At 34.3% G+C, this 20,922-nt stretch overlaps 1 protein-coding gene across 20 annotated transcripts in view; it reads right to left on the minus strand.

The window, feature by feature from the left end:
• Positions 1-20,922, minus strand: part of RIMS2 (regulating synaptic membrane exocytosis 2) — a 267,667-nt gene that overhangs the window by 12,533 nt on the left and 234,212 nt on the right. For 4 of the 20 annotated variants that reach the window (XM_070940381.1, XM_070940380.1, XM_070940389.1 and 1 more), the window contains one exon: positions 13,890-14,131. The exons of the other annotated variants lie outside the window; for them this stretch is intronic. In XM_070940381.1, the coding sequence (XP_070796482.1) occupies positions 13,890-14,131 (242 nt within the window). The remainder of the gene's footprint in view (positions 1-13,889; positions 14,132-20,922) is intronic. 20 annotated transcript variants of the gene reach the window in all.

A 20,922-nucleotide genomic window follows, 5' to 3' on the forward strand; every position in this document is an offset into this window, starting at 1 on the left:
TAATACTCAAACTCTAAGTTTATTTATTTATTGCATTTATCAAATATCCCAATCCTGAATTATTCTAAGCGGTGTACTAAAAATCCCCACATAGTAACAAAGTTGCATATATGTGTGTTAATAATTATTCAAAACTTAGAATTTAAATATTTTAATCGTGAAGAATGAAATGAGTGTTAAATTCGGAATAATGTACTCATCTAAGAGGAAGTGTAGCATGCATAGAATTTCTGTAAATGTATATCTTAATATGTTTTGAAGCATATCCAAACTGGTGCATCTGCTATTTTTGTATCTTGCAGCATAAAGTACAATGCAGAACTATGACTATATTTAGTTAGGGAATAGTTCGCTATAGAAAGCTTGCTAAATTTCAACATGTAAGATGTCAGAAAATGGCCTATCATATGGAGCAATGATGACAAGGGACTGTGATTTTAAATATTTTATACACTTGTGATTCAACACTCAAATTTTCAGTGTTATGACGGTTTCTCCTTTGCAGTTTTAAAAGCTACAAACCACAGAAATAAATTTAATTTATTCTTCATTAAAGTACTTCTGTTGCTTTTCCTCAAAGTATATGGAAAGGTGATTAATCTCTATCCTCTAAAAATATTTAGGTAAGTACAATTTTCTTACTCCTTGAAACATTTTTTAAGTTATGGGTTCATATTTTTGCATGCCAACTTTCTAGACCAATTTTCAAAAAGAAAGTTTGAGTAAATAACCAAATCCCTACCAATCTTGAGTATTCCTCCCCATCCCCATTTAATAAATATTTCTTTTCACACACATTTAAAAGTATATGCATATATGAAAGTAAGTTTTTGTATATTTGCAGAAACCTCATACTACAAAAAAGAACCCAGCCAGGACACACCAAAGTATTAATTACATATAAACTACATATTTAAATGTAAATACTGTCTACTAATTAAACCAAATGCCTGTAAAATAAGGTATTGTACTGTACTCATTTTCAGCCACATAAACTGCTTAGAAGTACAAAAGAACAACAAACATATACATACATTTATACACAGATATAATTCCCTTCTTTCCAGCAGAAGCAGTGAAAGGAGAAGGAACAACAACAAAAATAACAACAATAAACAAATAATAAGAACAGACTGAATATGGAATAAGGAAGACTATCCCCATTGGGCAGGGAAGGAAATTAGAAAGGAAGAAAGGAAAAGGGATAACAAGTCAAGGAAGGGGAAAAATGAGAAATAATCCCTCTTTAGGTTTCACAAAAAGATTTAAATACAAATTAGCAATGCTCCAAGTAACAAGCGATCTTCAGATGCACCTTCAAAAGCATCCAAACTTTGAACATCAAAAGCTATGGCTGTAGTTATTTGCAGCTCCTCCCACTTGCTTAATTTTGATCCTGCCTTTTGTAGTTTGCAGCCATTCCCCCACCCTCCCATTTTATTTTGTAATGTTTAGAAACACTGCTCTTCTAAACGTCAATTGTCATGAAAGAATTGGAGTTCTGCCTGGTATTCATGGTTCAAAATAGGTCACTGGACTAGACATGCATCAAACATCTTTCCTTCTAATCACAGAAAGGATAATCAGGTAGTTCAATGGTGCATACCGCAGAATTCATAAATTTGCATAATAATGGCCAGGAAATCACATTAGCAACAAGTAGGTGAGAAATTCAGATGAGATACTTTATGGACATTATTTTATTTTGGAGAAAGCTTATATTTCAAAGATAGGATAAGCAATGATGAAACATCAAAGCTGTTTATCAATGATAGAAGCGTTATGGATCTAAAAGAGAAGTTATCTATAAATGTCGGAGAAAGAGGGTATGGTGAAAGAACAAAGTTGAATCATTACTGTATATGGAGAGGCAGTACAACAGAGCATTAGTTCCTCCCAAATGGTGTCTCAGTTCAGAATGAAAGACAGTTCACAAGAAAACAGTTGTGTAAAGTTCATCCTGCATTAAGAAGCCAATTTGATTCGTACAAAACACGAATAGACAAAATTGAAACATCTATCAATATCTCACAGGTTTGCCCCCATGAATTATCCATGCAGCAGCATGTAATACCTCAGATAATAGGCATTGCAATAGTCTTATTTCACTAATGGTGTGTCTTGAATAGAATATGGGAGCTATTTTTATTTATGTGGCAAGTTTCTTCTAATGTTTGAAGAACTCAAAGTCTCGAGCACACAGAGAAAACAAAAGTGAATGAACATAAGTAGTCCTTGACTTTATGGCCATTTATTTAAAGATGGTTCAAAATTACAGCAGCCACCGGAAAAAGAGAATTATGACTTTTATTTACATTTATAACTGTTGCGCCACCCTTACGGTTATGTGATCACGATTTAGGCTGTTGGCAACTGGCTTACACTTACAATCAGCTACGGTTATGTGATTGCAATCTACAACTTTTTTTTTTTGCAAATTTCAAAAAACACCAACTGGGGAAACAGTCATTCGCTTAATGACTGTGTGATTTTTGTTAACAGCTACAGTGATTTATTTAACAATTGCTGTAAAATTTGTCATTAGGCCTAACTTGACTTATGGTTGCAACATTTTAAGACGGAAATCCCGGTCCCAACTTGTGGTCATAAATTGAGGACTAACTGTATTGCAAAGGACTGATAGTGTGAAAAAAAGACAGCTGACCTCCCATGAAATGGCTGTGAGACTCAGCCCTTTAATGAACTAATTTAATTTGTTAAATTAAATTTTAATTTCTAAGTGCTCAATATAGAGCTCTAAAACAGAATTCCAATTTGAAATTACATAAGCTTCATAACCGAAGATTCACCTGAGAGACTATAATTTAGCATGAATTAAAATATTGTCACCTTATATTCAATGTACAAAATTACATAACATTATGAATACTTAATATGAAATGCTATATTTTGGAACAAACATACATGTTTTGTATATGATTAGGTACACCAAACATTGCAAAATAAAAATGCTGAATAGAGAACCAAAGTCGAATAGATGATAAACAATTTTAAATAGATTCTGTCACTGAGATTGTAAATTGTCGATTTAAATTGATCGTATCTTAACTCTACAACCGAATATGCATGGTCCTTTGAACTAGAAGCCCTTCCATGAGTGAGCATATGTAGCAATAATCATATCCTTAGCTGATCATGGACTACTTTGGTTCTATCAAAATAGAACCTTCACACAGTCAATTCAAAAGCATATTTACAAAAAAAAAAGTCCCAAAACGGACAAGGATGAACCCCATCCCTACCGCCATCACCAGTTTGTTTGCAGGAAGACAAAATATATTTTTATAAAGATGACTTGTTTTATGGCATGCACCTTTTCTTTAAAAACTGGAATCTAAAATAAAAAAATAAAGCCAATGGAGGGGCGAGATATGGCAGAATCAAGAAAGATTTTAGTTGGCTCCAATTTATCTATTTCTAAACACTTAAAAGTCTGTATTCTGAATGTTTTATAGCTCATTTGAAGGTATGTATGTATTGGCTGCAAAAATAGGGCAAACCTCTTGAAGTACTAATTTTTATCACATCATGCACTGACATGCTGCAATAGCTATGCTTAGTGAATGGCCGCCTGCATATGCGCATCAAATGCAGAAGTAAGCAACCTTTTGATGACTGGGCGCTTCATTTAATGTATTTTTAAAAGTTGAGCAGATATAGCACGTAAGGAAAGAACTTGGGGTGATGGTTGCATTCTTTCTTTGGAAAAGCAATTTGTGGGGGGGGAGTTAATTTTTAAAAACTACATTAAGTATTCTTAGAGATATAAGCAGCAGTTCTTCTTAAAAAATTTTAAATGGCATGAAATTATGTCACCAATTTTCCAAAACTCTGGTCAAAAGCAGTGGTGAAATCCAATTTTTTTTACTACCGGTTCTGTGGGCATGGCTTGGTGGGCATGGTATGGCTTGGTGGGTGTGGCAGGGGAAGGATATTGCAAAATCCCCATTCCCTCCCCACTCTGGGGCCAGCCAGAGGTGGTATTTGCCAGTTCTCCAAACTGCTCCAAATTTCCGCTACTGGTTCCCCAGAACCTGTCAGAACTGCTGGATTTCACCCATGGTCAAAAGTATTTCCAAGGAGCATAGAAGGGGATTCAGAGTTCCATACGGCCTCGAGGAATCTTTATTTCATGAATCTATATTAATTACTACATATATTAAGATCTTTTCAGTGCCAGACATTATATATGACTGGGAGATAATTAGTCCTGAAAAAAGAAGTATTAATGTTTGCAAGTTTAAACAAAATAATATGCGATGAAATAATGTCCTAATATTTGTTAGGAATACAGTATTATTTGAAATAAATTGTGATCAGAATGTCAAGTCTATATAATAAAACTGAAACTGAACATATCTGACCCAGTTAAAAGCCTATTTTTACCCCGGCACCTAAGAAATGTCAGTAAGCTCTTTTCTGCCTTCTAAATTTAGCTTTGATTTGTCACAGTTGAAATTATGTGTTTAAAAGTCTTAGGATTTTAGAAATCTCATAGCATATTTAAAAATCACAACTTCTCTGCTATGATGTACATATAATATAGATATATACTTGTGTGACTGATTGATTAAGCTTTTAGGCAGAATAGCACTTTTTAGTCTGTAATGCAACTTCTGTATTTTTATAGTGGAAGCAAAACTGATTAGAAAATTATATTAGCTGGAAAAAAATGCTACTTTTAAAAGTTAGAAGCATTTTGCAGTTGTATGACATTAGCTGAGAAGACAGCAAGTGAATTAGGAAATTAGGAAATATTTCCACACATCTGATTGTGATGCAAACATCTATGAAGAACAATAAGGAAAAAATATACATATTGAAAAGATATCACAGCTGAAAGTAATAATATCCTAAATATTGTGCATGCAGTATAAAAAGTCACAAACAAAACTCGCTGGTGAAAAGCGTCAGTTTCAGAAAATGAAATCCGTATTCCTTTTATCTGAGCATGGGGAGCAATATTTTTGCACACAACAAAGATGATATTTCTGTTGAAAGAAATCAAGCTATGTGCTCCTCCTTACCTGCAGGACAGCTACAACATTCTATAATGTTTCTGATTGAGCTAGGTAGTCAATTGTGAACCCCTATACAGTATATCTTTAATTCTCATCCAATTAAAATTGCAAAGAATGTTTGATTTTGTGACTAATACAATAATGGAGAACAGAAGGTTATACTGACTCTGAAATGTAAGGGAAAAGATATAATTCACGGACACATCAGTAGACTGCCCTTGATCTTTTGTTAGCAGTGTCTACATAATGCTAACACACACACACACACACACACACACACACACACACAGAGAGAGAGAGAGAGAGAGAGAGAGAGAGAGAGAGAGAGAGAGAGAGAGAGAGAGATTTTAAACTATAAAATACAAACTAGCAAGAGCATTTTAGTGCTAGGCTATAATTATCACATATCACATATAATCATATAATCAAATATAATAATCATCATCATATAACCATTCACAGGGAAACTATCTCAGGATAATCTAATTTTAGTTTAAAGATAAAAAATGAAAAAAATATTCCTTTACCTCTAACTTACTTTTCAATTTACAATGTTAAATTTACAAACTGATGTAATCAAAGCAATCATTGCATCTGTTTTCTATGTCAGAATGAGGGAGAATTAAAATGAACCTTTTATACATTATACTAACAGCCGCAGGTGAAGAAATAATTTTTTCATTTGCTTTTACCATTCACTGATATGATACAGCCTTGACCAATTATTATTATTTATTCAATTTATATACCGCCCTTCTCCTATTGGACTCAGGGCGGTGCACAGCCAAGGATAAAAAACACACCAATACAAAATTTAAAATCAATTAAAAGAATTATACAACTTTGGCCCACAATTTAAAACAATCCAATTAAAACCCAATTTACACTTAAAAAGCTAAAAAGCTAAAAGAGCTAATACACCTATAAATATAATTCCTTTTTTTTATAACAGCCAATTCCATCTGCAATAGCTATGTCACATGCCACCGGAATAAACATGGAAGGAAGGTTTTTAGATTATTATGCATTGCAAGCTGATTTTCAAGCTTTTTATAAAACTTGTCTGTACACTTCAATGAAAACTAAATTATTACATAAATATAGTACCAGAACAGATTTCTACATTGCATTCTATGTGGGACTGTATTCAAAGACTACTAAAAAGTTTCAGTTGATAAAAAATACAGAAGACAACTTGTTGGCAGATGAGTCTTCTGCTAGTCACATATAACACCAGAGTTATGGACTCTACAATGGTTACCAACAGGCTTCTGGATACACCACGAAGTGCTGACTTTGAGCTATAAAGCCCCATCTCATTTTGCATTCCTATATCTGTAAAGTTACTTATTCCAAGTAGAATGTTTACCAATCCTGTTTGTGTGTTCTGATGAAAAAGGAGCAGATTCATCTTGCGTATGACATGCAAGGCAGAGGTAGAACTACTCCTTTTCAACAGTAGTATCATCTCTCTGGAATTGCCTCTCCAGAAATCTGTAAGGCACTCTTTTTGTTAATATTTAAGGAGGCTGTGAAAACACAATTTGGATGCTTCCGGGATACTCATTCTCTCACAACCCTAGGAAGGAGATGCTGACAAAAGGTGGCCCATCCCCGGTATTGATAAGTCAAGGATCTCAGTCAGTATAAGACAGTTTCCTATGTTCCTAGTGTATGGTTATGCACATGATATAAGTAAAATGCAGTAATTCATTTCAGCTATAAACTCAAACAAGTAGCTCATAGGAATTCAGTCTTCCATCTCTTTGGTCACTTCATTTTTGCAACCCTTCAGTCGCTGCATGATATCAACAACCATCTTCATCAATTGAAAAAAATAGTCTCGGTATAAGAAGTAGGAGAGAACATGACTGTATACTCTTGTCAATGAATGTTAAGTGCATCTATGCCAAGGGTGTACTAATGCTTACCAAAATATTTAAGAGTTGCACTACTAGCCTACAATTGAAACAGAAGAGATGACAATTTCTTAAATTAAAATCAATGTAGTTCTGTATTATAGTTTTAATTAAGGGTATTAATTATCATTTTTAAGCTGCTATTTTCACAACATTCTACATAGTAACACATTCATTTAGTGGTGAAAGCAATATGAATGAAAGTATTACCACCGTCACAGGCCACCCTCCACATTAGCATGTCATCTTGCAGAAAAGAAACATATCCAAGGGTTTTCACCCCTCATAGTGACCCACTCAGGATAGCGGCAATGTTCTCATCCACCAGGCGATCATGCCATCCAACCTTGTGAGATGTGCAGAACAAGCCATAGTCCACCCAAGCTGCTAGGTGCTTGGGAGCTTGACTTCCTGGCCTGCTCTGCTGAAATATTGAACAGTATCTTCTGGGCAGTAACTTTAGTATCTAAGCTGCTGTACTTTACCTTCTTCAGGGAGTTCTTGCAGGAAATAAAGGATGGCCATTTCGATAGAGAAGCAGAGGTTGCTCTAGATCTGTGCCCAATACAAGTTGTATCCTTGTATGATATAACCATTACTTAGACAGGTTTTTGTGTTACAAAACTGTCATCATCTGGTAATAACTCAGTTTATTAACCATTATTTATTTATTTATTTATTTATTTATTTATTTATTTATTTATTTATTTATTTATTTAGACTTCTATACCGCTTCATAGTGCTTTACAGCCCTCTCTAAGTGGTTTACAAAGTTAGCATATAGCATATTGCATAGTAGCATATTGCATTAGCATTAGCATTTTGCCCCCAACAATCTGGGTCCTCATTTTACCCACCTCGGAAGGATGGAAGGATGAGTCAACCTTGAGCCGGTGACATTTGATCTGCCGAACTAGCAGTCAGCTGAAGTAGCTGCAGTACTGCACTCTAACCACTGCGCCACCTCGGCTCTTAACCATAACCATAACAATAACAACAGTGTTCACAGAAGGGATGTCTTCCCTATTATTTAGGAGCAAAAAATAATCAAAGACTACTTACATTTGAAGCAAGAATCTGGATTCTTTGGCCCCAGCCAGTACAGGTAGTCCTCAACGTATGACCACAATTGAGCTCAAAATTTCCATCGCTAAGCAAAACAGTTATTAAATGAGTTGTACCCCATTTTTTGCCATCACAGTTAAGTGTATCACTGCAGCTGTTAAGTGAATCATGTGGCTATTAAGCAAATCTGACTTCTCCCACTTTGCATGTTGGAAGCCAGATGGGAAGGTTACAAATGGTGATCACATAACATGACTCCAAATTTAAATACATGCCAGTTGCCAAGTGCCCAAATTTTGATCACGTGATCATGGGGCTGCTGTAATGGTCGTAAGTGTGAAAACTGGTCATAAGTCACTTTTTTTAGTTCCATTGTAACTCTGAACAGTCAATAAACAAATGGTTGTAAGTTAAGGACTACCTGTATAATAAATAAATATTTTTGAAGTCAGTCATTGTAAGAAAAATCCTAAAGCAAAAGGCAATTCTTGTATAATTTGTTTTGTGCTTCTGGAGGAAAGCTTGACACATAAATCTATGAATTATGCAAAAGAATTTATTTAACCTCTGGAGACTCTTCAGTGACTTTCAGGAAGCTTTGTAAAAAGCTGAGTTTTATTGTTACTGTGGAGATACACAACTATAGCTGCAGGAACTTTACAAAGAATGATTCACGTACTTCCATGTGGATCATAATTCATAAAGTTCCTGCAGCTATATTTTATAAATAAAAATAATAAGAACTAGCACATTTCCATTTAACATCAGCAGGATTTTGTCATCTTGCATCTCCTGTATCTGTCCCTGCCAATAACAGAAGCAGAAAGAGAAGTACAAAAACCAACAATATATTTGAATAATTTTTATATGAGTTATTTTTCATTTGCTCATCCTTTGAAAATATAGACATCTATTTAGGCCATCACAACTCTGAAAACAAATCAAAGTTGAAGCTGCGATGACCATTTTCTTTCCCAAATGAAAGCCAGGTTTGCCAGGAACCACTTTGGGTTTAACATGCCTAGTATTAAAAGACTTCTCAGAAGTTTCTTCAAACCAAGAATGTTTGTCTGAACTGTTCGTCATAATATTCTAATTCATTTTGGAAAACAACAACAACAATGTACTTATCTGTTTGTTTATGTCATTTCTATACTGACACAATCCAAGGAATTCTTGGCAGCTTCCATAACATGGAAACATTAATACATCCATGTTAAATTTTAAAATACAGTAAATGTTTTTATAACAAAATAAGCCACAAAGTTCAAGTAAACCAAGATAAGAGTAACATTAAGAAATAACAATAATGTAACTCTACAAATAAAAGATAGCTAAAGCACCTGTTAGTTAGAATGATCTCTGGAATAATTTGTTTTTCAGCATCCTTCTTCAGCAGCCTCAAGAAGGAAAATAGTTTGATCTCCACCAGGAAATTGTTCCAAAAGATTGGTACTACTATTGAAAAGTAGAACTTCTTGCCTTCATTTCCAAGAATTGGGAACTAGGGACAGTTTCCACCTGTTGGAATACCTCAGTGTTCTACAGGTACCCAGATGCCAAGCCATAATCAAGTTTATAGAATAAGCACTTTAACTATACCTAGAAGCCACCTGCATGAAAGTCCTGCAGCATAAGTGTAACATGCTTGCAGCATCCAGAGTTGTATCCAGGACTAATTGTAATTTCTGAGTAGTCTTTAAAGCATTTGTGTCCAATATTATATTGTACACCGCCCAAAGCCCCTGCCTGAGAGAGATGGGCATTTTAGAAATATGGAATATAAATAAATAAATATAAATAATATAAATTTGTGGGCCACATTGCAATAGTGGTGGTAATGTGGCTGTTATTGTAATCAGGTAAAGTTGCATAAATGGGAAATGTTCAATTATCTCTGTAACCACTGCTTTCACTTGCTGCTCAAAAAGCCGTGAATCCAGTAAGACCCCAGACCACAAATATATTCCTTCAGAAATAGAACTTGCCTGTCCAGAGATACTATTAGTATTAATGGAGAACTGCAATGTATAAACAGTAACAGTAACTGTACAGCTTGTGTTCAATTTAAATCTATTCTCTTCCATCCAGAGGTCTACACCTTCCCCCCAAGATAAGAGGTCAATGACATCTCTTCTTGAATGTTTACTTGGATAAGAGCAGAACAGTGATGATATCATGTCCCAAATGGTCAGATTACCTCTCCTAGTGGCTTCATATGGATGTTAAAAAGTAGGACAGAAGGACTTGAAGCATTGCACAAGACAGGGACCACTGAGGCAACCTCTTCTCCCTCAGTATTCCTGACTAAAACTACGTTCTTTAATTTTGTTTCTTTTTTTCTCTCGTTTGTTCTCTCTGCATTTCTACTGAGTTATCGTTCAGTTAGTACAAGTTAGTCCATTTCTCCTATCAGTCTTCCAAATCATCTTGCTCTGGATCTTCACATTTGTCGGTATTAATTTGCAAGTTGATTTTTTTCCCCCTTGCTACTGTTGATCTTGTTCTACTTCCTCTAATTTATGCCATAAGGAATGCTTGATGAAGTTACCAAGTTAGTATTATAGAAAGGAAATGTTTTTCAACTTATATCCAAAGGGCCCCATTAAATGTTTCATGAGAGAACAGTATGGCATTCTTGAATAAAACTTTGACAAATAAATATTCTACAGGAAAATCAAAAATTTCTTTTGGTGTGATTTCTTACTACAGAAAGTTTTAAAGGTACAGCAAGATGTCTTTCCTTTACAGACTCTGAGCCTCTCTCATTGTGTACAAGGAAGAAAAAATGTAGATGCTTTATTTCTTTTTCCCTAAGGAAGCTTTGCATTTTAAGGGTTAATGGCGTAAACTTTGTAGATGCTTAAGAAATCAGTCTCATCCCTTAAAACTCCAGAAATACCATCCAAAATGGCACTGTAAACTTTTGGAACAAGAAGTATAAATATATAATTGTTACCCTGAAATATTCTAATGTATTATTTAGAACATATGGACAGTATATGTAATTCTCAATTTAGTAGGATCCCCAACCAAAAAAAAACGAGGAGGATGAGGAAGGAAGTATCATTTGCCTACCAACTATATTCCTAGCAAATCTAAGGTGATCCTCCACCACTCCATTTTAAAATCTAAAGCAAACTAAGTCATTTTTTTAAGAGACAAAGGAAATAAATTTCTGAATTATGGCACTTAAATATAAAGATTCTGAAGTCTTCTGATAAATCTATCCTATCACTCTAAGACTCTTAAACAAAGAGCTATCATTCCCGTTAAAAGACTACAAAACTTTTAGCAGAGATGGTAATAATTATTCCTCCCATTCCATCTGGTATAAAGAAAATAGAACATAGTATAACTCATTAAATTTAAATGACTGGTTCCTCCAATATATACCTATGTCTGTGGTAAACCAACTCCATGATATAAATGTGCAAATCACACAAGTGCTTATTAAAGTTGCTGTTAAAAACTAATAAAAACAAAAGATTTTTTTCAATACTTCTTTGCTAAGGATGAAAGAGAGTATCATTCACTTCATATTCTGATACAGGCTTTTATATAATACAAGTTATGAATCAATATTTGATGTGAATTGCAATGCTGCTTTTGTTCAGTACTAGCACGTCTCAGACATTGTAATATACTTCTCTAAAATTGCATAGCAATGTATACAGAATGTTTATATTAAGAATACATGGGACAAAATGCATGAATTACAGTAGTAGAAAGGAAGAATTAGAAAAGGAAAAGTCTAGGAGATACATGCATAAAATTATATACAAAGTTTCAGGAAGATACAGAAAAGGATAGAAGAAACAAATAACTAGAGAAAATGAAACATTCTGAAAATTTGACAAGTACACATATTTTGTGCTTTATCTATATAATGTGATTATTACCCCCTTATACTCTAGTGAATGTAGCAGATAAGGAAGACCTTTGCCTAAATCTCTTCCAAATATTATCCTGTTTTCCAGGGCTTAAAAATGCTTCAGCCCTCTTTGCCTGCATATTTCTGTCGAAGTCACCGTCCTTATTTTCTGCACTTATCTTCTGAAGTACAGTACTTATTATTCCACTCTTTACTTTACTTTACTTTTATTTGATTTATATACTGCCCTACTCCCGAAGGACCCAGGGCGGTGAACAGCCAACAATAAAATACATACATACAAAATTTAAAAAGCAGAGATAAAATCGAATTAAATAGTTTGGCCCAGACAGATTTAAAACCCCAATCAATTTAAAACAAATTTAAACTTTGAATATTAAAAATACTAAAAAATATTAAAAAATATTAAAAATGTTTAAAAAGAGGGAGAAAGTTAGGCCAGGCCTAACTCCTCAACACTCCTCAACAACGCCAGTCAAATGAGATGATTTCTACAAATACTTTGTTTTAAACATAAACACCTGCAGAACAAAAATATTCATATATACAAAAATGCCCATTCATCAATTACCATCTGAACTTTGCTTGATCAGGATGTATCCTCACCTAAAATCCAGTGGGATTCAATTAGCTATGGCAATGGTGAGCGATGGGATTGCCACTGCTAAGCGATACATTCATGTGACCACATAACATTTCAGTCCCAATTACCATCATAATTCAAGGACTACCTGTATGCTTATAGATGCTTTATATAAATGAACAGATACAGTAGGAATACATCTTCAAATACAGTTATATTGAAATTGCAAGAATGTTATACTGAAGTCATTAAGTACATCTTTTGCTGTACAAATATTTAGTATTTATAGATATAACCGTATATATTTTGGGGAATTGACAATTTGGTTGAATTGACAATTACTTGCTTTTTATGTTTAGTGCTAGCACTAGTAAGCGGAAATAGTCATTCTTCAAGCAACTTTGCATTGTCCTTAGTACGATCTGTCTCAAATCACTCTCCTCTAATCCATACAACCACTATGTTATATAATGTTGCTATATAATAGAAATTAGGACGTAAGTCAACCACTTCCTTTGAATATATGATAAATAATAACCGAAAGCCAGACTTAGTTGTGCTTATTGTAGATGAAATGCTGATTGACTGAAAGTCTGAAACCATTAAGAGGGATACATTTTGAGTTATTCATTCACAGGGGCTGAGCTATGCAAAGGATGCAACAGAGAGATTAAGGCACCATAACTGCATCCTGACAGTTCAAAGATAAGTATTGCTATTTAAAACTCTATTTCAGATTGTTACATAACTTTGCACATCAAGTAGGAAAAACCTCAATCATGCTTAATCAAGCAACAATGTCCTACAGAGAACTTTTTCTATTAAAATGTTTCGTATCGTTACTTTGATTATCTAATTCATAGACCATTTTGAAACATTGATTTATACATTATATTATTTGCTTTGGCATTGTTTTTGAAAATAAAATATTAATGTTTAAAAAACAAGTTTTTTAAAAAAGAAATAAACTAACATCTTCAATATTCAGCAGAAGTTAAATATTAATCTAAATGGAAGTTAACAATAAACTGGATGAAAAGGGATTATTTATAAATATATGTTTTGGCTTTTGTTTGTAAACTTCTTTGTTTTCCTGTATAAACATTTTTGTTTTGAAATATGCTGCAAACACTCTTACAAAGCATTCATTATAGCAATGCATTCCATCTAATGGTGATGAATAGAGAACATTTCTCCCTTTTCTAAATTTAGACCTTCAGATTTGCATTTAGCCCCAATACTGTGGTAGTGCTAAAGAAATGCTGAGCAATCATTTTCATAAATCATAAACATTCTGAACTACATTAAATTTCCCCTAAAAAGGTAGATTATAAACTCAAGGTTCACGCACAACAAAAGAATGGAAACTGGAATTTTAATCCTACCAGTTTGGCTGAGTTGTGAGGTGCTCCTGCTTTTCCGTGAAAGTCCCACGATAGCTACCATTTTTGCACCAATACTGGATCGCCGTTTTTTGCCACTTGCACCCACAGTGCCCACCGCCGTGTCAGATTGGCTGCCGTCATTCTTCTCTAGTGTATACATATCCCCACTGATGCTGGTGCTTTTAGTTATGTTCTGTCCTGAAGCGCCAATCTGTCTGCTTTGCATTTTAGATGTGAAAACACTGTCAGCCAGGAGATGGATAGACAATGCCATAAAAGAAATAAATAAATAAAAGAAAAAGAAGTCAGTAAAGGAAGGTTTCAGACTGAAGGTTTGGGATGACTTTTGGGAGAAGCAATTAATTCACACAGACATTGGTTTGTCACCGAAGTTGAAAAGATTCAGTTTTCTTTGCAGTTGATTGTACAATAAGTTTGTAGTTATTGTTTTGTCTCATCACAAAACTTATTTGTAAATTTTACTGAAAAGCTCTGGCATTGCGATTATGGTATGCTAAACAGTAATATTATAACCATATAAGAAATACATCATGTTTAACAAAAGAAATTAAAGAAAAAGAAGAGACAGACTACTATAGAGTATGGAATAAATGGTGCAATTGGCTCAACATTATCAATAAAGAACAATAAATACAAGGAGAGAAGAACAGAAATACAATATATATATTATATGTATTGAGTGGTATAATTATATAAATAATATGAATGTAGAATTGTAAAATAGTAAAGATATAATCAAAATATATAGATCTCTATAGGGGAAAGGGGGGGAAGGAAAAGAGAAGAAAAGGAGAAGGAAGGGAAAAAGAAGAAGTATTAGATTAAGAAATAGGGAAGAAGTATAAAGTAACAGATGGAAGACCACTATGAAATAATGCTTAAAAAGGATAAGCTATTTATATGTCGTATGTTGTGTAAATGTCAAATTTGTGTTTTAATAAAATTTATAATTAAAAAAAAAGAAATACATCATGTGTGCTTTTATTGTTCATTATTCTTATATATGAGTATCAATAATACAGAGGTAGTCTTTGACTTATGACCATTCATTCAGTGACAGTTGACAGTTCAAAGTTACAACGGTGCTGAATAAAGGGATGTTGTGAAGGTCTGGCTGTTGGAGTGTGACCAAAGTTCAGGCACTTGCCAGCCCTTCTGCACTTACAACCAGAGGGGCGCTGCAACTCCCCCATCTACCTATCTGTCCCCATTTGTCCACCTGCCACCCAGCTGGATCATTGTTGCCATACTTCTTGCTCCGGCTGCTAATGAGACATGCCCAGTCTAGCTGCTGAACTGTATGAAGCTGGTTCTGCCCAGGGATAAAGCACAAAGCAATCATAATCCTGCAAAGGGGTATTTCTTTGCAAAGACTTCCTGGGTAGGGCTGCCATGGAAAAGGAGGGAAATGCTGCTTTTGGCTCCCCCTTTTAGGCTGCAAAGGCAGCCCCACATGGTGCAGGAGAATAGTGCAAAGTGGGGCACTGCAGCAATTTTTTAGTACTTTTTTTTTCTCTTTTTCACCGCACCGCATGAAGCCAGTTCCATACAAGCTGGCACCTTGGCCAGGCAAGCCTCATAAGTGGCAAGACTTGAAGATGGCAGTGTAGGTCATCTAGGGGTGTAGAGCACAGGGCAGCAAGTGCAACTGGAAGTGTGATGGCTCTGGTGTCTTGGGGTATGGCAAGCAATCACAGAGCCAGACAGTTGTGGGTCTGCTGACTTCCCTGCAAGAGCAGCCAAAAGGGCAGAAGAGGGAAGACGAAGGTGGGTGGATTTACTGAGGCTTGGAGCTAGGAGAGACCAATCTACCTGTATGCATATTTGTCCAATCAGTCATTACAAAGAATCTTGTTTAATGACAAGATTCTTGTTCAATGCTAGGGAAACATGCTAAGGAAAACATTTGTTGGGCAAGACAAATAAAATAAATACATTATCCATGAAAGTAATTTTTAACATTATATGTGTATTCAATCAAATAATGTGCATCCTAATCTATAGTCTTAATTGCTGCAGTTTAGAAATAGTTTTCATGCCTCACAGAAAGTTAGTTTACTCTTATAAACAGCTGAATAACTACGTATTATTTTTATTACATTTATCTTGGCAATTCTCAAGGAACAATCTCTGATAAAATATTTCATTATTTTGCTCAAATATCTCTAGTCCAGGCCCTCGGAGATGAAGATTAAACGGGGGATTGACAAAAATTCAATTTGGTGTACATATATGCAAATTTTAGGTTATGTTATGTTGCATTATTAATTGAAGTGTTATTTACTTTTGTGGGAAAAACGAGCGGATGCTGTGTATGCTGTCTTGACCTGCAAGAAAGACAGAATCTAACAAATTGGCTAATATTCTGATTATCTTCAATAGGCCTTTACTTACAAAGAGAGAATGTAAAGATAAGGATGATCTGAAAAATATGCTAATATGAATATGCACAAGCACACCAGCCCTACACTGAAATGAATAGTTGAATTATGTTGCAGACATGCATACTTGGTGAATTTAAGAGTGTAAAACGCAGTTAAAAAGTTAATTTCCTTGACACCCCAACCTATAATGGAAACAAACAATCTTTAATTCACTGTCATTCAGAATTGTTATAGTGGATATTTATGTAGCCCAATTACATTTATAATTTTAGATTTTACACACACATACACACACACACTGAAGCTTCCTATAAGAGAAATACTGTATATTAAGCTAAACTGAACATAAAAATTCAGCTGAATCAATGAAATTGGAGCATAAAAATGTCATAAAAATTTTAAAACTATTTTCACTATGTTTTTAAATTTAAGGCAACGAACCATCAAAAATACATGAAATAAGCAAAATTGTAATACAAGCTTAGGTAACATGATATACTGCTGATCAATATTATTAAATAAATTGAAAGCTTGCGGAAAAGATTTCTGTAATAAGCAACTATGATGGGAGTTAAAAACTAATACATATATTGTTATATATATAATGACTAAAAAAACCCCAGTGACTCTGATAATGGATTTAAAATAGGGCATGGAGAGGCTTTAAATAATTAGAAAAACCATTGGGAAAGTTAGTAAAATTAATGCAGTACTCATAATTAAACATAACCTTTTTTTTTGTCTTTTACAAATATGGTAATCTCTATTAGCAAGTCATTTTGTATTATTGTTTACAAGAGTGCTTGTCAATTGACAAGAATATTGTTCATTTTTCAGTATATTCTATTATAGACTGAGAGCCCGTTTGGTGCAGGGGTAGAAGACTATGACTGTGAGCTCTAGCCCCATTTTAGGCACAAAGCCAACTGGGTGACCTCGGGCCTGTCACACTCTCTCAGCCCTAGGAAGTACACAATCACAAGCCATTTCTGAAAAACCTCACCAAGAAAACTGCAGGGATTTCTCTAGGAAGTTTCTGAGAACTGGACATGCTTGAACAGAAGAGGAAAAAACTTTTCTGCAACATTTTCTGCAACATTTTATTATATAATTTTTCTGCAATGTTTTGTTATATAATGTCACCTTGTTTCAAAAGCATGAAACAGAAGACCAGTGCGAGACAATGAGATCTTAACTCTTGCCATTTGTTTCCTCTCAAGGAAATTTTCTAAAAATATATATATATTTAAAAAAGTATGGTTGCATTGTGTTTAGAGAGAAAAACAGTTCACTCATATATTTCACGTATGCATCATCTGTGAAAACACTTCCAATAAAGCTTACATTATAAGCTTTTCGGCAACCAGCAGTAGTTTCGTATCAAATTCTTTCCCAAAGAGGAGGCAGTATTATGCCAGGATCAACTGAAGATAGATATGCGTCCAATTTTGTTTTCATGCCTGTTGTCTAAGCTAGTCTCATCGATGGATATTAGACTTTAATCTCAATTTCCAAAACTAGGTAAGATGAAACAAAATTATCCTTGAAACTCCAGTTCTCCTAAAAAAATCCCATAAATACAAATGTAGAACATAGGAAGACAAGAGTATACACAATGTTTTACACTTTTAAAAAAATTGCTCTGGAACTACAGTGAATGAAAATCATGCAAAACAGAATACATGTAATGATATTACAGGGTTTCTTTGTTTTTTCCTGTGGACTGATTGAGTGATTTTTTTTCTAGGTTGAAAATTTTCTGCTCCTGCCTTTTCCTGCCTTCTGGATTCTTATGGCCTTTTATCTCCCAATAAATATTTGGCAAAATTTTCCTTCATACCATCACTCATTTCTTCTCTCCCTTATGCTGTCCAATTATCCTCTGCTTTTAAATTCCCAATCCCAGAATTATGAATTCCTTTCCAGTTATTTCTACAGCCAATTCTCATGTCCCAGAGATTTTGTTCTGAATAAAAACGATACAATCAAGCCCAACAATTTCTCTATTACTGGAGAGGGAAAAGGAAAAGAGATAAGACTAGAGCAGTACATTTTCAATATTTTATTTTATCTTATTTTATTTTAATATTTTATTTTTATTATTATTTTATTCTATTTATTTCATTTCATTTATTATTTAATTTTATTATTCTATTTTATTTACTTTATTATTATTTTATTTGCTGCCCATCTTACCATAGGATAACTCTGGATGGCTTACAGTTACATATACAGTTAAAACACAGAAAGTTAAAATCAGACATAAATACTAAAGACACATGGGGAGGACGGGGCCAGGGTGGGGAGGAGGTAGGATCTGTTATTACTCAATCAACTATTTCCATTGCACTGTTTGCCCATTATTTTAATTGTTGTATGCCTCCCAGAGTCGCTATTTGTGATGGGACGCCATAAAAATTTGATAAGAAATAAATAAATTCAGTAGTGAAAGAAAAGTTTGTATTTCACTTGTGTGTGATCTGAAAAAGTTCTCAAATGTGGTTCTTCATCAAACTGAAAAGAGATACCAACTGGATGCAACCATGTTCAGATTTGAACCCAGTATTCTAAAAAGGTAAAGGTACCCCTTGCACATATATACTAGTCATTCCCGACTCTAGGGGGTGGTGCTCATTTCTGTTTCAAAGCCAGAGAGCCAGCGCTGTCTGAAGATGTCTCCATGGTCATGCGGCCGGCATGGCTAAATGCCAAAGGCACATGGAACACTGTTACCTTCCCACCAAAGGTGGCCCCTATTTTTCTACTTGCATTTTTTACGTGCTTTCGAACTGCTAGGTTGGCAGAAGCTGAGACAAGTAACGGGAGCTCACCCCGTTACGCAGCACTACGGATTCCAACCACTGAACTGCCAACCTTTTGATCAACAAGCTCAGCGTCTTAGCCACTGAGCTACAGCACTTTTATTAATGACTTGGATAAAAAGGTGAAAATACTAGTTATGATATCGGTAGAAGACATAAAACTGGGTGACATAGTTAATAGCCTAAAAGGCAGAAGTAAAATTTAAAATTATCTTGATAAGTAGGAAAAATGGATAAAAGCAACAGACTGAGATTTAATCAAAGTCTTCACTTAGGAAAAATAAATCAAGTATAGGACAAGAGCTATTTGGCTTATCATTAATATTTGAAAAAGATTTTGTAATTGCAGTAGAATGGTGTGGCTAAAAAAATCCAGACACAATTTTAGGTTACACCTATATAAATCTGTTTTCCAAATCACATTTCTAAACTGAAACCTTTTAAGAAAAATCTGAAGAAGAAGAGAGTTATGTTAACATTCTCCAAATATCTGGAAGAATGTCACAGAAGAAATTATAACAGATTACAGGACATCAATAGTGTACTCTAACTACAGAAAAGTTTCCAATTAAATGTTAGGAGAAAAAACAGTAAAGTCCAGTTGAACAGTTGAACCAGTTACCCAGAGAGATGGTTGGTTCATTTTCAATAGATGCATTCAAGCATCCAAGATATTTCAGTTTTAATTACTGCACTTAACGTGGTTTTAGATTCAATGCCTAAATGGCTTCCTAGAGGATCTATGATTCTGTGATTTTGTGATGAGGCTCATGTTCAGAAAACAAAACCTGTAATAATATCCCTATTTCTGAAAGCTTTAAAAGATATAATACTAATAATAGAATTAATAATTATTGATCAAAGTATGTCCCCGCCAAATAAGAATAGAATTTTATAGTATATTCCCTCAGTTTCCGCAAGATTCTAAACATAAATTAAAAAATGGATGGCTTGAGTAATCCATTATTATCCTCACTGATAAAATTATTCTTTTATGAGAACAAAAATAAAGAAAAAATATTGTCTTTTCTTCATATGGGTTGTATTAATGACACATAAGGCCATCTGTATCAATATCCATTCTGCCTAAAGAACACTACCTGCATAGCTCCAGAATGTTATATTTCTATATTATGGAATATGTCGGTATGACAGAATTCTGTTAAAATGACAAAAATCTAAATCTAAATCTAAAACTAGATGTCCTTTCTATATTTATCTCATGAATTCCAGCTTAATGTGAACCAAGGTCAACCAATTGTTAGCCTTCATTTTTATACCATACAACAGTGGTTCTCAACCTGTGGTCCGTGGACCCCTGGGGGGGGGCACAATGTCATCACAGGGGGTCTATGAAGGCTTGAATAATATTCTGATGTTATGAGATCTGTTATGATTTGTTATGATTTAAATCTTGAGTTAAGTGTTGGGGTCCGTGGCAATGAACCATGGCTACAAAAGGTATTTAAAGGAGATCAATGGTGAAGAAAAGGTTGAGAACCACTGCTATACAAAATGGGCAACATTTCTGTAATTTGTTATTTCTTTTGTAAAATAATTTAACGAAATAGAACATTGGTTGACTATTAAAATAATAAGCTAAAATGTAATGATGGACACAAAAAGGAAACATAAAGATGTTACTGCAAATGATAGAACTCTCTAATAAATGGAGATCTAATTTTACCTGAAATCATTCTGTGAGTATCTCCTTTGCAAATCCTCTTTATTGCTTGTTTCTGTTCCTTCCTCAGTTATCTCCTCTTGGGCCCCTTCATCCTCTTCTGCTTCTTTATCTTCCTCAAC

The sequence above is a fragment of the Pituophis catenifer genome, unplaced genomic scaffold (assembly GCF_029215685.1).
Source record: "Pituophis catenifer annectens isolate HBS135680 unplaced genomic scaffold, rPitCat1.0.hap2 SCAF_3, whole genome shotgun sequence".
Taxonomy (NCBI): Eukaryota; Metazoa; Chordata; class Lepidosauria; order Squamata; family Colubridae; genus Pituophis; species Pituophis catenifer.